The 21,635-nt window shown below is 49.3% G+C and overlaps 1 protein-coding gene across 2 annotated transcripts; it reads right to left on the minus strand.

Annotated features, from left to right (window-relative positions):
• Positions 1 to 404: 404 nt before the first annotated feature.
• On the minus strand, positions 405 to 7,053 carry LOC109752498 (protein HLB1-like). 2 transcript variants are annotated; one of them, XM_045228027.2, is made up of 14 exons: positions 6,655 to 7,053; positions 5,039 to 5,158; positions 4,878 to 4,947; positions 4,615 to 4,725; positions 4,293 to 4,376; positions 3,635 to 3,685; positions 3,000 to 3,029; positions 2,839 to 2,901; positions 2,662 to 2,717; positions 2,405 to 2,531; positions 1,989 to 2,024; positions 1,152 to 1,271; positions 866 to 1,036; positions 405 to 768 (listed from the first exon to the last, which is right to left on the minus strand). In XM_045228027.2, exons 1-14 carry the CDS (start codon positions 6,966 to 6,968, stop codon positions 658 to 660), a joined length of 1,464 nt encoding a protein of 487 aa, XP_045083962.1. In that variant the 5' UTR covers positions 6,969 to 7,053; the 3' UTR covers positions 405 to 657. The 2 variants fall into 2 exon arrangements, with proteins under 2 accessions (XP_045083962.1, XP_040243539.1); XM_040387605.3 differs by lacking the exon at positions 2,662 to 2,717 and having other exon boundaries at positions 2,405 to 2,508; positions 2,844 to 2,901; positions 6,655 to 7,052.
• Positions 7,054 to 21,635: the final 14,582 nt, after the last annotated feature.

A 21,635-nucleotide genomic window follows, 5' to 3' on the forward strand; every position in this document is an offset into this window, starting at 1 on the left:
AAAAATCAGAAAAAAAAAGGCACATTCTTATTTGATTTTTGTTTTTAAACATGGGAGCAAAATATTCTCCCTAGGAGACTCTCAAGGGTACAAGGAGGAGAGAAAAGGAGAAGGAAAATGAGGCCATGCAGTTTCTTTTTCTTGGACTACTCCTTCAGCGTCATTTTGACAACATATACATAAAGAAGTTTGACTTACGATAAAGCTACAACTTCAAATAATTTGAACAAACTGAGTACTGAGTAGATAGACAGAGACAAGTGTTCCAGACAGCCAAAAGGTACAACTTGGACATTGACCCTAATACAACAGAGGTTTGAATTTGGAAGTCAAAAATACAGGACACAACATACAAACATTTGAACCAGATGAAAGTACAGACTCATCTTCTCATCCGTCGTCTATTGCAAGTCATACAACATACTTGAAGGTATATATATGTGTTACAGGTACAAAACAATGACGCGCGCCTATGATTCGGATGGGTAAACACATCACTCTACACAAACTGTGAAAATTCACATCGGAGCAGTCAAGGGGAGGAGTACATAAAAATCAACTGTGGTGGTTTTTTTTTTAATGACACAGAATGCATATTGATATACATGTCGCTCTGTCCAGACACAGCTAGTCAAACATACAACAAGACATCATTGATCAGCCGGTGATGATGCCCGCCAGGACATCGGTCTTCCCTCTTGCGAATATGGTGTACACCAGGCATATCGCGTCTAGCCAGCCGTCAAGAGACTCCCAGGTATCAGCAACCTGACACGGCGAAAACAGAGGTGGACAATTAGTTCAAAAACCAACAACACTTGTAAGACAGCAGACCAAGAGGAGTAGAAGTTTAGGAGGGGCATACCAAGAACACAGGCCCATACGTTGTGTTTATACAAAGGCCGGCGCCAGGGGGCAGGGTCAGATCGGAGCACGTGGACACTGAAACTATGTCCGCGACGTCTACCTTGATAAACCTTTTGGCTTTCTCCACGAGCGCGTTTGCTTTGACAGGTGCACTTTCGGAATCATTGACCTTACATTTGTGATTAAAAACTTAGTACTCAGTGGCATACAACAAAGATGGATCCTAGCAGTGATATGAATAGTCACACAGGTAGGCTATCCGTTATCATCAGTATCACAAGTACCTGCTGGAGTTCCGTATGGTTTAAGATGAACTGCGACCTCTCCCAATGTTTGTGTGGTGCAATGGGGTCGTCTGCCGGAGGAGCAGTCAAATATCCCACTTTTAAATATGGCAAAGGTAGCTGCAAAATATGGCATAACAGCAAGGACGTCACAAACTCCATAGTTACGAGTTGCTGATTTTGACAAAGATATGGTCTAATCAAGACTGGCCCATTTCCAAGAAAATATATATATAACAAAAGGAGGATGAATATTCTTTTCAGTGTTCGGACACTGAGGGCGCACTCACATATTTTACTGGAAAGGCACACTTACAAGTTCAGAGTTTACATTCTGTAATTTGCTGAAACATCTTAACAAAAGGAGGCATTTCATGATTTGTGTGATTCTAAAGCTAGACTAGTTTTTATGTTCCACTTTGTGCACAGCAACATAATCAAGTCAATTGCATTTCAAATAACTGCGCATAACTTTTAGAATATGATGGATAACTCGCGGCTAGCTAAAGCAGGAGTGCTCCCAGGCACGCACACCAGCATTCTAGTCTCAATCTACGCAGGGTGGGTGCCTATATATCTTGTTTAAACAAATGCCACCAGGAACTCTTAGTTAACCAAGTTCTTAGTGATATCTCGCAAAATCAAGATCCCATATTCAGATATTCCTATTTGAAGTTAAGCCCTGACACCAGACAATAACAACATTACAGGACATCTCAGTTCATCAACGATCTACCAGAGCAACAACCACAGTCAAAAAATACGGAGATGCACACATAATAAAATTGTACTAGATTTTAGAGTAAAGGAACTGAAATATTACAGCTGCCAACGTACCATTGAGCGGACCAACCGTAGAGCACTGCGATAAACCTGAATTATGCAAAAACAACTGCATTTCAGTGGGTGTTGACAACTGTCATGCCTAAATATCATTAATGAGTAACCAACAACTGGAAAGTAAGCTTCTAGACACATCATGCTGAAAGGCCCACAATCATGCATATGACAACTATGGATTTGCTCATTTTAGAAAAAATAAGGTGCTACCAAAGCCCATGGGCTAGTGAATACTGGAAGCAATAAAAATGGTAGACTGGCGTACAAGTATAACAATCAGAAAGTACTGAAATGGATGACGAATAAAAGTTCTACATCAACAAATATAACATTGTGTTAAGATATTTTTACAATCAAGGGCAAAAAGTAGGACTTTCACAACTTAGGGAAATAGAATAAAGAAATCCACATACCGAATAATTTGGCTTCAATGCATGAGCAGCTGCAACGTAAATAGCAGACTGACTATACAGGTCATTAGGAGAGGTATCGGCCCCTCCAGACCTCAAGGTATCCTCTGCCAAGCCATATTGCAGCACAAAAAGGAAGCAAGAGGGCGTTGATTATTGTTACAACAGAGTTGCATAAGGTAACATGCATTCAAATTGAAGCGGTGCTGTTCACCGTTTCAGTCACTATCAAATAGACCAAGGAAACACACCAGGACAGTTCAAGGTTGTAAATAGCCCGGTGGAAGTCGAACTGCAACTGGATGGCAGAACGAAACTGTGCCACCAAACAAAAGAAACTTAGTTTCAACACTTCCTTGAATATACATTTTGTGATAAAGCACTGCACAGAAGTAATGCTCAGAAGTAATTTCCGCGAAGATGGAAAGTGGAACTACCTTACTTATAGCTGTTTTTATGATTGTTTGCTTGTCTTTAGCAGGAACAATCGCACTCAATTCCTGCATCACAAGTTTGTACCCTTGAAAATGAGTGAAAAGCAAAAAGTATGGATGCAGAGTTAGTCATTTCTGATAGTACAGTGCATAAGCTAATGTACCTGTAGTCCAAGGCCCCAGTTGTTGAGAGCCTGCAATCAAAGAGACACACACACAATAACTGAGGCATGAATATTAATGGCCATAAATTTAGAGGATTGATGGAAAACGAGAAGAAATTAACTACTTCATGCAATTTAGATCATGGAACTTGAATGTAAAGGTCTTATTTCAGAGAACTGAACTGACATACAAAATGTAAAGCAATTTAACTTGATGTATCAAATATCAGAACTTTATGTAACTTGGGCATAAATGTTTAGAATCATTTAAACAGTGTTCTCAGAAGAGGTCATCCAACGGAGATGTAAGCCACTGATGTTTTATCCAGAGGATGTATACAAAATCAGACAGATTGACTGCCCAAAAGCAACTGTACAGACTCTCACAAGGTTTTCTCCAGTGCAACCTTATAACTGTGGTAGTGTGGAGTAATAGCTCAAAGAATATCTGTGTGATATCATATGTTTGATGATGGTGTGCATTTATGTTGCTGGTATTCGTGATGACTTGCTCACACCATATTCCAATGGTTTCCTACGGTGAACTTTTTACCACGTTATTTAACTCCAACACTTCAAAATTAGGAGAAGCATTTATTATTTGGCATAAATCAGTCAAGAGAGTCAGTACTAACCTGGGGGCTGTTCCAACTTAACTGGACTGCCTTGTCATAGTTCCTTATAGCCTGAAAAGGAAGAACACAATGAATATATGGTAACTCATCAAAATCCAGCATTTGAACAATATAGTTTTTTTTAATGTGGAAAAAAAGATCAGGCCATTGTTCCAATGTAATGGTAAAAAATCAGGAATGTTATCTATTACTCCCTCCGTCCCAAAATAAGTGTCTCGACTTTGTACTAACTCTAGTACAAAGTTGTACTAAGGTTGAGACACTTATTTTGGGACGGAGGGAGTAGTTAAGAAGCACACCCTTATTCTTAAGAAAAAATAATATGCAGCAAGAAGGAAATGGTAAGGGACTAAATATAATATTTTGCTTAATCCTGGGAGTTGCAACTTCATTTCTAGACTGCTACATATGACAGAGTAACTATGTAACCAAGATTTTAAAATAAATAGTATTATTAGATCGTAAGTTCAGTTAGCGACTTGAGAAAATAGCATTTCCCCTTTTCTACTGACAATCTGAACAACACCAAAACTAGAACAGTGGATGGGAACTTGAAATATAACAGAACAGGGGATTTGAACCTTTTGCCCTTTGGTCTAGCATAGTAAAAACAGAACCATCACAGAATGCAAGCAAACTTTATTAACATTGTTATTACCTGCTGCCAGAGTTCTTCAGCCTCTTTGGTACGCCCACGCATTTTGGCCCGATCAGCTATAGCAATAGCCCAGTTGTAATATGCCTAAAAGGATAAGAGAGAGGCATGAAAAGTTGAGAACTGTGATGTTTCTCAGCAGAGTAGCAAGTTAGCATGAGGCTTAAATGATATTCATGTGCGTTTCATTGATTTCAATATAAAATAAGTAGTCCATGCCAAGGCACTATGGTACCAATTCTCTTTGGTATAAAAAGGCAACAATGTTAACAGTTTCCAATAGAATCCAGAACATGAACCAATAAACTCGGAGTGGTGAACTTACATCATACAGTGTTGGGCAAAGTCGTGTAGCTTCAGCATACTTCTTGCAAGCCTCCTCAAGCAATGAATCTTTCGAAGAATCAGAATTAGGATCCACGTTGTCTGCACTTTCCTGCAAACATATTTGAAAAGGTTAAAATATTTCCCTCACAATGTTCATTTTACTAGCATGCTTTAAGCAACAGAATAAACGAAGGCCTGCAAAGGTCATCTTCAAGTAACGTACGAGCCGGTGTGTACTGCAAATAAGGAATGCACTTTTACCTGGAGAACTAGGGCCCAGTTATAATATGCATCAGGGTCTTCTGGATTTCTTTCAATGGCGCTAATATATCTGCAAAATGTACCATTAGAAAACATGCAAAGTTTGAGCTAATTATAATATTACTACAAGATTGGGTTAATCAGGTGAGTAAAACCAAAACCTTTTCGCTGCAAAGGTAAGAATACGTTGGCGAGAGCGACCTTCCTCATCAACTCCAGTGACACTATTTATCAAGTCCATGGCAACATCATGATGGGTTGAGAGTTGCAGGCTGTCCTGGCTGAAATGGACAAACGGAAGGGTTTTATAACTTGTATTTATCATAGCTAATTCAAGAATATCTCAATAACCGAATGCTTAAATGTTATACTCCATTATTTCCCTTTTGGCAGAAGATAAATTGGCAGTGCCAGTTGTTAAGAAGGCAACTTGTAGTCACATGAGGCCATGGGGCAATATATACACGTACTGGACTGGTCTAATATATGGAAAATTGGAAACTAAATACATATCTAAACCTAAGGAAAAGTAGCATCAAAACAATAACTATATTGGTTGATAACATAATTTGGACTAATCAAGCACCCATAGCATAATAAATGTGTGCTGCTACAGGCTTTGCAGTGCGTCAGTCCCCTGCACCCCACAACTCCAACTATTTCCTCCATCCCATTCTCTATCCCATGAGCGGCGCCTGGCGCTACAGCTACTTCTCCCGCCCACTCGGATAAGTTCTCCTCCACCCCCACTTCCCACTAGCCACTGACGCTTCACTGACGCTCCTCTCTCCCACTGCCGCCTTCTCCTCCAGCTCCACCGTGTCGCAACCTCCCTCCAACTAGGTGCTAGTTGGACTAGTCAAGCATCCATAGTATATTAAGTTGGCGCTGCAACAGGCTTGCAGTGCGGCAGCCCCCTGCGCCACGAAACTCCATCCGTTTCATTTTCTCCCCCCACCAGCGGCGCCCGGCACTATCCCCCCCAACTGCCCACCAACGCTTCGCCACCCCTCCTCTCCCACTCCAGCTCCGATGCCTCGCCGCCGCCTATGGTCGTCGACCGTCATCGCCTCCAGTGGTGTCAAGTCGGGGCGCAGCTGTCCCCCGAAGAAGCTCTCATCTAGGCCCATCAGGGCACTCATTACTCGTCAGACGCCGCTGGCCGGCGTCAACATCGAGGACGCGCACCCCACCCCTCTTTATCCAGCACCTTCCTCTTCCCAGATGCCTCCTCCACATCCACACAGCTCAAACAGCGCAATGTATGTCGGACGGTACTTGACATATTTAAGCGTGCACGCCCTAGACATTGGGTTGCTACAATAAACCATGGACCTATCCATGCCTACCTACTAGCAGCAGCCATCTGAAGCAGCAGCACACAGCACATTTCGTTCGTTCCAAACTTCACGGGACATGAATTAACACATCTAGTCAATTAACCCGTCCTGCAAAATGACATGACGGATCCAGCCTGAAACATCTAACAAGTGAGCCGGCCAAGCAACCCATATGCGCAATTGGAAGCAGCAAGCAACCAAGCAATTCAGGTTCAGCGCAGCAGCAACGACCACCATACACTACAGAGCTAAGCAGTAGCAGCGCAATTACACATAAACTACATTAGAGATCTGCAACTAAGCTATGCAACCAAGCGGCACAAGACTGCTAAAGTAGAGGTCGCGGCGGCCGGCAGGAGCGCAACCGCTTGGGGCGATCGAGATCCGGACGGCCCGGCGCGGGCAGGGAGGGAGGGAGGGAGGGAGCGGGCACTGACCTGGAGCGCTCGGGGGTGGCGGATCCGGCCCCATTCCCGTCGGCGGCGAAGTCGGATCTCCCGGCGGCGGCGGCCTCCCCGAGCAGCTCCCCCATGGTGTAGGGGCGCCAGCCGTCCGCGTTCGTCCCCGCGCCCTTGGGCGGCTCCGATCTCGCCGGGACCTCCTCCACAGCCGCCACCTCCTCTGCCGCCGGCGCCTCCGCGGCAGCGGGCGACGCCAGCTCCGGCTCGTCCTGGTCCGCGGCGCCGTTGGGGAGCTCCGGCTCGGAGGGGTCGGCGGGCTTGGGCTGCGTGGACTCCTCCATGTCCAGCATCCGGCGAGAGATCTGGGGCTGGCTGTCAAGTGCGGGCGATCTCCAACTCCAACTGTGGGCTTCTTGGCCCCACTCCTCAGTGTGCTATAAGCACGATGCAAACTTGTGTGTTTTCGTGGGATCTCCGAAGCGGACCTTCAAATCCCCCGCATCCAACCGGACCGCGCTATCCAGACATAATTTACCAACCAACCAAGTCTGGCACCCCATCGGTACACAAAGCGATCTGGATGTGTTTTCCTGCAAATCAGAACCAAATAAAGAGAGACTTTGCGGGAGTCCGGACATCCTCATGATAAACCAAGAGTCGTCACGTACCCTACCTCTTCGTCGGAATGGCAGAAGACCGCTGACTATTGTTGTTAATTGGCGGAAGGCTAGCATGTTAAAAGACGGATGGCGGTTACTATTTGGGCACTCGGCGGAAGCTTTGCAAATACTCCCTTCGTCCGAGAAAAACTTGTCCCAAGCTTGTCTTTCAAATGGATGTATCTATTACTAACTTGGTCCTAGATACATCCATTTGAGGGACAAGTTTTTTCGAACAGATTTGGGTATTTGATAGAAGGTGTACTTCTTGCCATATGATTAGCATTTGGTAATCTATTAAGGTTCTTTATCACACGTTTGGCGGAATGACGAAAGCTTTGCAAATAGATTAGGGCATTTGGTGTAAGGTTTGAAAATGGTTAAACCCATTTTTACGGAGGTGTATGATTAGCAAGGTGATTAGTTGTTTATTAAGATTTTTTTATTAACGTTCTTTGTAACATGTTGGCAAAAGGCTGTTAATTTGCGGAAGAATTTGGCGAAATATTGTTTCTTTAGTTAATGAAAACGGATATTTGAGGTATATGGTTGCATGGCCGCCTCCTGTATCTATGTCCGGACACCAGCCTGGATCGGTCCGCGGACAAATACCATGTCCGTTTTAGGGGGGGTCAGCGTTGGAGATGCCCTTATTACTTGCTCCCTCCATTCCAAAATATAAGGTGTATTAGTATTTTCAAAATTCAAACATATGCATGTTTGATCAAGTTTTTAGAAAAAACATATTAATTTGTATGTACCAAATTTCTATCATTAGATCCATCACAAAAAGTATTTTTATATTTTATTTATTTTGTATTGTAGATGTTGGTATTTTGTTCTATAATCTTGTTCAAAAATACATAAGTTTGACTTGCACATAAACCATGGACAAGCAACTGTTCCCCCACCGCGCCCGGAACCCCGCACCCCATCCATCCATCCATTGACGCGGATTGTGCCGTCGGACCACATTGGGCAGAGGAGGATCCGACGGCCGGTTGGGGCATTCCGGACAACATTCCGCCCACGCAGATGCCGACGGTGGACGTATGTCAATCGTCGCAGCTTGTTCGGGCGCGGATGAGCATGAGCACCGGCGGCGCCCGGTCTGCCCATGACCTGTTCAAAGGAATGACACACTAAGATCGGTACGTTTTTGTTGCTCCTGCCCGATCAACTTTGCATATGGCATTTAAATGTTTTGCATATGCTGCTAGTTCATTTCGTGCATGATGAATGCTTGCAAACCATGATCATTTAGGAGGTACCTGTCGGACATGATCAATGGCAATCATGGTCCGACCCAAATGGGGTACGAACTGGGGGGGGGCACCACATTTGAAGTTGAGACAACACCCGATCCCAATAAGAAGAAGAAGAAGGCAAGAGGTTTGGCATTCTCAAGTTTTGAGGACATCTTGTTGGTCAAAGCTTGGTTGGTCATAATAGTGGATCCAATATGTGACATCGAGCAAAAGGGGAACAAGTATTAGGAGAATATATGAAAGGAGTATCACAAATAAAAGGAATATGTGGAGTCGCATCCTATCATGACCAACCGCAATGTGGCATCTCTCCGACATCGATAGGGGATCATTCAAGGGGAGGTGAACAAGTACGTCGGCTACTACTCACAAGTGAGCGGCCGCCCTCAAAGTGGGATGAGAGTGGCAACTCACGTAAGCTCAGTTACTTCATCTTGTCATCATTTGCATGTGCTTGGTTTTGTTGCATTCTCAGTCTCATACATGTTTTGTTTGCTAGTCGGTGGTGGCAGCCACTGTGTATCAAGAAATGGAGAAGAAGCCATTTGCTTTTGGCCATTGTTGGGTCATACTGAGGGTGTGTTCTGAAACTTCCCAGCTTCTCCTAAACTTCTCAAATCTGGCTTCTCGCGTGGCTTCTCACTTCATGTGGCGACTGGGACGTTCGGCACCGGCAGCTTCTTGATTTGGTACTGTACCAGGCCTCCGGCCCATTTAAGCGCATGTGGCCCAGTCTAATTGCGAAATCGTTCGGCCCGTTCGCTCCCTACAGCTAACCCCGTGCATCTGGTCGGGCAGGAGAGAAAAATATCGAGGGAGAGAAACAAAACGACCTAACTGGTAGTCTGGTATGCTACAGACTCACTTGGCGGTGGCATGTGGTGGTAATATGTCTCAGCTACTACTTCTGCAATTTTCAGAGCTGGAAAAGGCCGTCTTCTTGAAAGTGCAACTAATCCCTGGGTGGTTTTGGTAATTCTTAACAACATATAGCTCATTGAACTAATATTCTTTCAAGATAATCATTTCAGGGCAGTATTCGAGCTGTGTAGGGACGAGGGGGACGGCGATATGACCGTTGGAGAGGCGAGCTCTTGCGACGCGCCCGCACCGGCGATCTCCTCCGCCCTGGCCGTGTCCGCCGCTGGAAGGGCGAATCCGGTGGCCGACTCGCGGGGTGGAGAGGCCGCCGCGGCAGGGCTGGGGCCGCGCGGCCTTGGAGGGGCGTGGGAAGGCGGGCGCTTTTGGGCGCTCGCAGAGGAGTTTGACGGCCAGGTGAGCGATGATAGAGGCCTGTGTTTGGGCGCGCGGTGCCGTCAAGGGGGTGCGCGCCTTGCGTCGCTGGTGGCCAGGGGGCCATCTCTGGGCCAGAGGACGGCGGAGGTGGGGTGCCCGGGTCCGGGGTGACGCCCGGCGGACCAGCTCAGTAGGGGGCTGGTAAGGAGCGCGGGGGGAAGATTGCTCTGGAGGGGCGGGAGGCTGCTTCGGAGGGATGGATTCCGGTCCCCTGTCGCAAGTTCTGTCGCTCGAGCTGGTTGCGTGCCCGGGCGGCAAGAGGGAAGGGGATCTCGGGGTCGTCGTGGCTTCCAGGTGAAGCATGGGGCCGGGGTGTCGGGCGGCTCTGGGTGCTCCGGCTCTGGCGGATCTTTGAGGGGGGGGGTCCGGGGAGCAAGATGCGTCAGAACCCAGGGCGGGTGCTGGTGCGGCCTCGTCGCCGGCGCGGCTAGCGCCGTCGGAGTTCTCTGAGCGGAACTTTCCCCCGCTCTCTCTGACGGGCGAGCCTGCGGGGGGTCGCAGTGGGCCTGCCGTTGGGGTCGAGGCGGATAGGGTGGGCCTTGTGGGCCGTCCCCTTGGCCCATCCTTTGGGTTCAGCTTTGCTGAACTGCTCGCCCGGGTGCCTCCAGAGCCCTGTGGGTTGCAAGCGGTAGCCGTGCGGAGGCAGGTCGGCCCGGCCCAGGCCTACAAGCCCGTCCAGGGATAGTATAAGAGGTGGTGGTGGGTGAGGAAAGGGGTCAAGCCAGTCCACTTAGGGTATCCTGTCACGCCGCGCGACATCAGGGACTGGGGTGCTAGGGTGCGGGTCATTTCTTCGGCGGCGGCTCCGTGTTTGGTGGCGACGGCGATTCGGATGGAGAAGGACCGGCGGCTGCAGGTGCATGGCCGCAACAAGCGCCCCCACGAGGATCCGGCCGGCGAGGAGGAAGCTCGGGCGCTGGATCGAGACCTGTGGTCCAAGCTCTCGATGCGCAGGGAGCCGCCGTCGAGGGAGGGGTCTGAGGCCGCCGGGGAAAGGGGTTCCCAGTCGTCGAGACGCTCGTCTTCGCGTGGTCGCGATTCGTCCTCTGGGCTTCCTCCGCCACCGCCGGGTGGTCCTCCACCTCTTGGTCAGCCTCGCTCCTTGGGCCGGGGCGGAGGTGGCGGGGCCGCGGATGGAGGAGGGGATCGCGGCTCCTGGAGGGGGGATGGTGACCGTCGTGCTCGATATGGAGAAGGGGGACAATTTCGTCAACTGAGGAAGGGCAACGGAGGCGGTAGAGGGGGATGTGGCCAAGCTGCGGCGGAGGTGATGTGCTTCAAATGTGGTCGCAATGGCCACTACCAGATCGAGTGCGGGAACGAGCCCTTCTGCTTCCTTTGCAAAGAAGAAGGCCACACCTCCTCGGCATGCCCGACGCGACAAGCTAAGCAGGAATTGGTCATGTATGGCTTCGGAGTCAAAGGTCAAGGTTTCTACCTGTTGGAGGGAGGGGCGGACGAGGAAGTGCTCATGCCGGCCAATGCGGCCTCGCTGGTGGTTACTGAGGGGGAGGCCACGGAGGAATCAATTCGGGGAGACCTCAGCGACATGTGGGAATCGGACCAGGTGACTCAGATCCGGAGGAATTGCTTTTCAGTGGTCTACCCGTCGAAGGAGGTCTTGTGGATGGCAAAGAAGAGTGGCACGATCACACTCCCGATCAGCGAGCACAAGGCCGAAGTCGGCGAGCCATTCAAGGAGCCTCAGGCGGTGTCGTGGCTCCAGGAGTGTTGGGTTCGTGTCTCGGGCGTTCCGGATAAGCTGCGTCAGGCCCCCCTCATCAAGGAATTTCTGCGCGTGGTGGGCAAGGTTGTGGTGGTGGATGAGCTGTCGATTGTGAGGCCAGACATGGGGGCATTGAGGGGAGCACCGGTGCGGGCCAAGCTTTCGTGCAGGGACCCTTCCAAAGTGTCGGGCTTGTTCGAGATTTTCAGGAACATCTCTGGATTCATGATGCGTGTGGAGCGCGAGGTGGGGGGGCCTCTGTCTCAGCCGCCTCCGCCTCCGTCCCCTCCGCGCCCGCGCCCTCCTACTGATGATGAGGATCTTGATGGGGACGATGATCCAAGCCTCAACACCGCTGAATGGGACGTAGCCGATGCCAAGTCGAAGGCGTCATCAACGAGTGGCACGTCGGCGGTGGTGGTGTCTTCAGGTCCGGTGGGTCAGAAGATGGCAGCAAGTGGGCCGACGGATGCGGCTGGCCAGGTCGCTCCGGTTCTGGTGGTAGCACCAGCCCTCCCGGCGGTTGATACACCGCGGATGCTTCGTCGAGAGTCTGCGCCTCTGCTGATGAAGCTGGATCAATATGGCTCCAATCTCCTGGCTGCTTTCCTGGCCCGGAGCGGTGCCGGTCTGATCCGCGGGAAGTTTGCGTCCCCCTGTTCCGGCAAGGAGTTGATGGGTGGTGGTCGTGTTGTGGGATCGGGTATCACGGCTGCGGAATCGCCCCATTCCGAGCGCCACCTCGACCCCGGGCTCGGGCACCCCTGCTCATCCCCTCCAGTTCGATCGGCGGCATCCATTACGGCGCATTCTGGGCGGAGGCAACGACACGGGCCACGGTCATGTCTCCGGTCCAGCTTGAGGCGCGCTTTGAGGGGGAGGCGTTCACTGACAACTTGATGGCGGTGGAGGAGTGTGTGGCAGCCTTCAACAGCATTCGGGAGGAGTCGGAGCAGGTTCAGGCTCGGTCCCCCGTGGAGCAAGTGGGTCCGAGGGTCTCTCCGGTCTGGGCCTCCCGCACTAGCTCCAGGACGGCGGCATCCAAGGCGGCGAACATGATGGACAAGGCCATGACCCTCAAGGCCAGCAAGGGATTGCAAGGTATTATTTCGAAACCCATCACGCGATCCATGTCTTCTTTCAAGGTTTTAGCATTGGCATCGGATGAGCATTTGTTGCGCGTGGCCAGGAGAGCAATGTGATCCTGGGAATGGTGGATCGGTCCCCTTTAGAGGTGCTGGAGTCTTTCAGGGCGCAAGAGGAGGCCCAGGCAGCAATTGCCGAGGCCAGGGCCCGACGGGACTTGGCCCGTACTGCGGCAGCTGCCGCCCGTGCTCATGAGCAGGACGACCCGACCAGGGAGGAGGTTCGGGCGTCTGGCCGAGCGGGTTCCGGCCATGGCCGGGGTCGGGGCCGTGGTCGCGGCTATGGCAGAGGGCGTGTGAGTAGAAGAGATCACATCAATATCGGGGCGGGGACCCAATCCCCTAGGGCGACTCAATGAAAGGAATCATCTGGAATATTAGGGGTTTCGGGCAGCAAGATAGGAGGAGGCAGCTCATCGAGTACATCCGCGATCAAAGGCTAGATTTTGTGGGTCTTCAGGAAATGATCCGTGCGTCCTTCTCGCAGGTGGAGTTGGATTCCCTGGCCGGTGTGGTGCCATTTCACTGGGAATGGGCTCCGACGGCTGGCCAATCTGGTGGGATCTTGGTGGGCGTAAATAAAGATACTTTTGAGGTGGTGTCATTCTCCAGAGGAGAGTTCTTTGTGGGGGTGGAGATGATTCAGAGAAACAATAATTTCCGGTGGGAATTGTTAGTGGTCTACGGACCGACCGATCATGCGAGATCGTATGATTTCCTGCGCGAGATTTATGACAAGATTCATTCAGCACATTGGCCAGTGGTGGTAGGGGGGATTTTAATCTAATCCGCTCGGCGGAGGATAAGAGTAATCATATCATAAACGATCAAGGATTGGTCGATGCGTTTAATGATTGGGTCGCCGAGCTTGAGCTCATCGAATTACAAAGGGTAGGGGCGCGGTTTACATGGACAAATAACCAAGACAATCCCATTAGATGTGTGCTGGACAGGGTTTTTGTTACCACCGAATGGGAGGCAAAATCCCCTGTGTGCTCTCTCGTCGCAGAGACACGCCTTGGTTCCGACCACGTGCCGCTCATTTTGCAGTCCGGGGAGACGACTCGTCCGATCCCTAAGCGCTTTTTCTTCGAGAAACAATGGATTCTCCAGCCAGGTTTCGTGGAGAGGATGAACAGAATTTGGGGAGAGGCGAGGGCCAATCGCCTGAAGGAAATATGCCCTAGAGGCAATAATAAAGTTATTATTTATTTCCTTATTTCATGATAAATGTTTATTATTCATGATAGAATTGTATTAACCGGAAACTTAGTACATGTGTGAATACATAGACAAAACATAAGTGTCCCTAGTATGCCTCTACTTGACTAGCTCGTTTATCAAAGATGGTTATGTTTCCTAACCACAGACACGTGTTGTCATTTGATGAGCGGGGCACATCATTAGGAGAATGATGTGATGGACAAGACCCATCCGTTAGCTTAGCATTATGATCGTTAAGTTTTATTGCTATTGCTTTCTTCATGACTTATACATGTTCCTCTGACTATGAGATTATGCAACTCCCGAATACCGGAGGAACACCTTGTGTGCTATCAAATGTCACAACGTAACTGGGTGATTATAAAGATGCTCTACAGGTGTCTCCGATGGTGTTTGTTGGGTTGGCATAGATCGAGATTAGGATTTGTCACTCCGTGTTACGGAGAGGTATCTCTGGACCCTCTCGGTAATGCACATCACCATAAGCCTTGCAAGCAATGTGACTAATGAGTTAGTTGCGGGATGATGCATTACGGAACGAGTAAAGAGACTTGCCGGTAACGAGATTGAACTAGGTATTGAGATACTGACAATCGAATCTCGGGCAAGTAACATACCGATGACAAAGGGAACAACGTATGTTGTTATGCGGTTTGACCGATAAAGATCTTCATAGAATATGTAGGAGCCAATATGAGCATCCAAGTTCCGCTATTGGTTATTGACCGGAGATGTGTCTCGGTCATGTCTACATAGTTCTCGAACCCGTAGGGTCCGCACGCTTAACGTTCGATGACGATCGGTATTATGAGTTTATGTGTTTTGATGTATCGAAGGTTGTTCAGAGTCCCGGATGAGATCATGGACATGATGAGGAGTCTCGAAATGATCGAGACATAAAGATTGATATATTGGAAGGTTATATTCGGACACCGGAAGGGTTCTGGGGGTCACCGGATAAATACCGGAGTACCGGGGAGTTATCGGAACCCCCCGGGGGGTCAATGGGCCTTCATGGGCCTTAGTGGAAATAGAGGGCAGCAAGGGAAGTGTGGGGCACGCCCCCTAGGCCCAAACCGAATTGGTTTAGGGCTTGGGGGGCCGGCCCCCTCTTTCCTTCTCCCCTCCTCCTCTTTCCTTCCCTCCTAGTTGGACTAGGAAAGGGGGAACCTACTCCTAGTAGGAGTAGGATTCCCCCCTTGGGGCGCACCCTATGAGGTCGCCGGCCGGCACCCCTAGGACACACAAGTTGACAGTTGTCTTAGCCGTGTGCGGTGCCCCCTCCACAGATTTCCACCTCGGTCATATCGTTGCAGTGCTTAGGCGAAGCCCTGCGTCGGTAACTTTATCAACACCGTCACCACACCGTCGTGCTGACGAAACTCTCCCTCGATCTCAGCTGGATCTAGAGTTCGTGGGACGTCACCGAGCTGAACGTGTGCAGATCGCGGAGGTGTCGTACGTTCGGTGCTAGGATCGGTCGGATCGTGAAGATGTACGACTACATCAACCGCGTTGATATAACGCTTTCGCTTTCGGTCTACGAGGGTACGCGGACACACTCTCCCCGCTCGTTGCTATGCTTCTCCTAGATAGATCTTGCGTGATCGTAGGATTTTTTTTTTGAAATTACTGCGTTCCCCAACATCGCCCGCACAGATACGGGCCATTATGCGACTCCCTAGATGAATGGCAACACTGTATCCGGTGATCTAGGCACCACCTGAGGGGATGGGGTGCAAACGTGGGTAGTCAATTGAGATCCCGCAAAGATTCACTACTGGCAGAAATCAAAGTGCCCGACGCTAAGGCAGACGGGGTCGGGCTCTCGACGGATGAATGTTCTAGGAGATATGCGGTCGAGGATGAGATGATTTTCATCTTGACCTGTGAGGGGATGTATTGGAAGCCGAGAGGACAACAGAGGTGGATCCTTAAAAGAGATGCTAGCACAGATTACTTTCATGCGATCGCCAACGGGCGACGCAGGCGACGCATGATTAGGTGCCTTCGAGAGGGAGATAGAACGCTTGTTGGAGAGGAGGAACTTGGGGCGCATTTGGCGGGTTCTATAGGTAGTTACTAGGATCCACATCTGGGGGCGCAGTCGCCATGGGCCCCAACATGTGGGGACCGAAGGGGAGGGTGTCCGGACAGGACAATCTAGATCTAATTCACCCTTTTTAGCTGTCTGAAATCATCGCAAATCTAAAAGCGATGAAGGGGGACACGGCTCCGGGGCCGGATGGTTTTCCGGTGACGTTCTACAAGAAGTTTTGGACTTTGGTGGGCCCTCAATTCTTCCAAATAGTTCATGATTTTACCCGCGGTTTGATTGATGTGAAACGACTAAACTATGGGGTGTTGGCCCTCCTGCCAAAAGTCCAGGGCACGGACAATATCCGTCAATTCCGGCCGATCACCCTTATTAATGTGAGTTTTCGACTTCTCGCGAAGGGGTTTGCGACGCGTCTGTCTCCCGTAGCTAACAAAATCATTGACCAAAACCAGACCGCCTTCATCCATGGGAGGAGTATTTTAGACGGCATTGCGGTACTGCATCAGGTCCTACATGTAATAAAATCTACTAAGAAAGAGGTGTTCATTCTTAAGATTGACTTTGAGAAGGAGTATGATAGAGTGAGATGGGATTTTATAGAGGAGGTGATGAGAGCGAAGGGTTTTGACCCCCTCTAGATTAGCTGGATGCGGCAATTAATTCAGGGGGGGTCAGACGGCAGTCAATATCAATGGGGAGATAGGCCCATTCTTTAAGAATAAGCATGGGGTACGGCATGGTGATCCGATATCCCCACTTCTGTTTAATATACTGGCGGACGCGCTGGCATCCATTCTTGACCATGCAAAGGCGGCAGGTCATATTACAGGGGTGGCAGCAAATATAATTCCGGGAGGGAAACACATTTACAATATGCGGATGACACGTTAATTTTCATTAATAACTCGGAAAGGGAGATAGTGAATCTCAATTTATCTTGATGTGTTTTGAGGAGATGTCAGGTTTAAAAATCAACTTTGAGAAAAGTGAGGCGATGGTAACAGGGGGAGATCTGGAGTCGCAACTTCGGGCGGCCCACATGATGAATTGTGAATTGGGATCCATCCCGATGAAGTACTTGGGGATGCCTGTATCCGCGAGAGCCTTAACTATGGGGGAACTACAACCGGTAGTAGACAAAACAGCGGCGCGATGTCACGACCGGTTTTTCAATAAAATAATTATTGAGAGACCAGTCCCTTTTACGGACCAGTAAGGAAGAATTCCTTCTCACTGGTAGACAATATCTTGGTCACAGAAGAGAAATACCAGGAGTACTAAATATAATACAAGGTTGAGCGGAGACTGCCCAACAATTTATTACATGCACGCCGATAAAACCAAACGGCGGATAGAGTGGCATACTACTAACTCACGATAATAACGGTGGTGGAAATATCACCGCAAAGCGAGTGATATGACTCCTGAAGACTACAGCTCTTCGAGCGTCGGAGTGAGGCTCGAGGAGACTTATTGCGGGTGGCGGAAGCGTATATAATACAAGTGACCAATATCCGGGATCGCGCAGGACTGACTGGGACTCCTCTAGGCGTCGGACGCGCTATCAAACTCTTCATCCAAGAGATCGCCTTCGTCAACATCTGGCCAAATCAACAAGCTAGGTGAGTACTATGAAAGTACTCGCAAGACAGTTCGGACATAAGATATAACAAATGTAAACATGAAGCATTTGAACATTTTTTACAGTGCGTTCAGACATAGAGATAATAAATACTGGGTGCCAAGCGAGGGTCTGAATGACGCCTCGAGCGGAAACTGCAGAATAGTAATACTGGTGCCAAATGAGGGTCTGAATGACTCCTCGAGAGGAAACTGCGAGAATAATAATACTGGTGCCAAACGAGTGTCTGAATGACTCCTCGAGAGGAAACTGCGAGAATAATAATACTGGTGCCAAACGAGTGTCTGAATGACTCCTCGAGAGGAAACTGCGAGAATAATAATAATGCCACAGTCGGACGTCTGAGCAACATCACATAAAGGGCTTATAACAGAAAATAAAAGACGAACATGCCACAGTCGGACGTCTGCGCGACGTCACATAAAGGGCTTATATTGTAGCTCAATAATACAATAGTTCGAGAACATAAATTATCACAAGTACGAGACGGATATAAATTTAGTCCATCCACAGGAATAATAATTTAACTGGATTTACCACTTGAGCTTGTTCACCGGGGACAAGTTTTTCACGCGGATAGATATGGATATACTGATTTCGCTACTTGATCATGGATACGATGACTTGGGAGGAATTGACTCTGCAGCGTTTGTACTTAACCACAGCCAACGGATTTCAGTAGTCACAGGGACTAGTTCCGTCTACGGTGTTTTGGAAGAAACACGTCTAACCAGTACACACCCAATTCAACCTTCCGAAGCCAGGGATCACCCTCGGCAACGTTCAAGAAAAACCTTGAGACGGGGAGGCTACAACCTCGCGTAGCATGGGATCAAATTTCTATACGCGCGCTCTAAGGGGGTGCCCCCCCTCTCGGTCCCAACCGGAAACACCCATGCCCCCTGACCGGATGACTGGCTTTAATCCTGGGCCAAGGTACCATCATCCCGGCCTCTCTGTTTGGTGTGTACACGGAAAGAGGTTACCAACTTACTAAACCGCATCCTGGCAAATGAAACATGTGGTAGCACGGAAGGGGGAAAGAACGATAACGTGACTCCGTCCACGTTAACGTCGGAGAAAGTCGGATGACGCAAGGCTGGTATGCTACAACAGTACCACCTTGCTGCCCTTCATGTCACCACATGATTAGGCCATCTCTCATCAGAGATCATCGCAACTTTGGAACATGCGGGGAAAAGAACGATAACGTGACTCCGTCCACGTTAACGTCGGAGAAAGTCGGATGACGCAAGGCTGGTATGCTACAACAGTACCACCTTGCTGCCCTTCATGTCACCACATGATTGGGCCATCTCTCATCAGAGATCATCGCAACTTTGGAACACGCGGGTAGTTGCCTTACAAGCAACGAGGTATTTATCGACACTCATATGCCACGCACAAACTTTCAAGTAAACATGTAAACACCTGCCATATCAAATGTTCAAAACATGCTTGCCTGGTTCGGAGAAGTCGGAGTCTAGCTCGGCGAAGTTCGCGGCTCCGTCACCTCTTCCGGAACCTACGGCAATCACGAAAAACGGGTACTAACGTGAAAACTAATGGGTGTACAGAAACTTCTCCAAATATTTTTCAAATAAATCCCATAAAAAACTAGACAAAATTTGAAGATTGTCAGAAAAAGAATCACTCAAAAATCCCTTTTTATTAAAAAGTTATAAAGGTTTCTGTCCAGGGACTTATCTGTAATGAAACAGAAAAGTTCCAGGGTTTTAACTGAGAAAACAGAAAACGGTTCGTCTGGAAATGCGCAAACGCAAGAGGGAAAGCGTATTTGCCCGAAGGCGCCAACAGAAAACGGTTCACGAAAGAATAGAACAGAGGCTGACATGCGGGGTCCACATGTCAGGTTTGAAAAGCTCGCCGGCGCCCGAAGACTGCGGTGGACGCCGGCGTCGAACCACGGCGAGTTAGGAGGATCAGAGGGTACCAAGAGCTTCAGCGTGTTCTTCCGCGTCGGTGGGTGGTGGACTCGACCAACGGGGAGCACCACGTCGACGGCGACACTATCTCCGGCGGACGGCGGCTCGGGTGAGGGTGGAGAACTCCGGTGGAGGGCTGCAAAGTTCGAATTGAAGCGCGGGTCAGAAGGAGAGATGCATAGTGAAGCTACTGGCAAGAGAAGGGAGGCGGAGGTGCACACACGGGGGCGAATCGAGCTGGATCCCGTGGCGGGTCGCGGCGGCCGGAGTCGAGGAAGGAGACCTCCTCGGGGCTCTTCCAGTGGCTAGGCGTGCTCTAGGTGGAGTGCAGGGATGGTGGGTGCTCGAGTTGAAGCTCGGGGCCTCTATTTATAGGCGGATCGACGGGGTGGCCGTGAACGGAGAATCTCCGGCGAGCGATTACGGCGATGCAGTGGATTGGCAGGAGGTTTGAGTGGCCAGGCAGCATCAGTGGAGGTTACTGGTGTCATTCCACAGCTAAACGGAGTTGGTCTTGGCGTAATGGCGTCGGTCCACGGTGAGATGGCCGCATGGGCTCGACGGCGGCAGAGAGCGCGCTCCGCGCCCTGCGGTTCACGACGAGAGCGGCAGCGTGTTCGGGGAGTGGAAGACCACGCGGCGAGCTCCGGTGGCTTGGGCGGCGCTGGGTGGCGCCGTCAGCGCCGTGCCTCCCGCTGGCGGCCGCAAAGCCGCCGCTGGCGTCGGTCACGGGGCGGCGCACCTTCTGCAGCTCGTCGCCGACGTCCGCAAGGTGCCAGGCGTTCATGCCGTGCAGGAACAAGGGGGAGGGGACGAGGAGCAAGGCGACACAGTGGCACTAGCGAGATCGACAACCATCTCTGAAGAAAACGACAGTAAGCCACTGAACTGTTCTCTGAATTTTCTGAACTTGACAATGACCATGCACTGCAGGTGTTCGACAGAAAGATTTGGCTATGAGATAATTTTTTCTGGGGCTGTAACTTGGTGAGGTGACCACTCAATGCACCCGGAGGCTGCCTGATTTTACTTGGAATTTTTGGAGAAAGTTTTGAATGAATTTCACCAAATTTGACAAATCTGGTCCAAACTTGCAGCAAGGGTAGTTTGAAAAATTTGAACTGAAGACCAGTGGATCTTCATGGATCTTGGTTGAGGGTTCAAAGGACTAGGAAGGAGAGTTGGTTTGGGGGCAAAAATCAAAACAGAAAGTAGAGTTCCTTTGCAAATCTCCAATGGATGGAATAGAAGACAGAAATTTATTTGAATAAGATTTAAATGGAAAAATAAAGATAGGGGAGGTTCAACTTGCTGGATTAGATGCCAAACATGATCCAAAGATGAGGGAAGGGTTAGGAGAGAGGATTTGCACTAAGGCCATGGCAAGAAGGAATTGTTGAAAGTGGTAAAGGATTATTCCAAAAGCCATAGTGCAAATTTCAAAGAGGTTTTCAAAAGGCATTTTCCCAAGTGAAAAGCATTTTGTCTTGAGTCCAAATGAACAGCAAGAACCTCCAAGACCAAAGACAGGTCTTGGGTGAATCCAAATAAAATTTTTGCCATAAAATTTTTTTTGAAAGGGAGGGTTCTTTTGAAGAAAAATTTAAATCACCTCCCTCAAGTCAAATAAAAATCTTTGAAAAATCCAATTAAAAACTTGGGTGTCACACACGAGTGGAGCCCTGGCAAGGCAAATTTATGGCCTCTGGTGGGCCTCTGGTTCTAATAAATGATTTCCTAACAAACATCCCAATGTTTGTTATGGGTTTCTACCTTCTCCAAGATGGGATCCATGCGAAACTGAATAAAGTTCGATCCCGTTTTTTCTGGTCAAAAGAGAATGGGAAGCAGAGGTACCATATGGTTAGTTGGGAGAACATTTGTGAGCCTAAGGAGAGAGGGGGCCTTGGGGTGATCAACTCCAAAATAATGAACTGGTGTCTCATGACCAGGTGGGCATGGAAAATTCTAACCGGCCGGGGCGGCCTTTGGTTAGATATATTCAGACGCAAGTACCTGGAGGATGGTGGGGTGGAATTCAGGAGAAATGCT

Source organism: Aegilops tauschii, chromosome 4 (assembly GCF_002575655.3).
Source record: "Aegilops tauschii subsp. strangulata cultivar AL8/78 chromosome 4, Aet v6.0, whole genome shotgun sequence".
NCBI lineage: Eukaryota > Viridiplantae > Streptophyta > Magnoliopsida > Poales > Poaceae > Aegilops > Aegilops tauschii.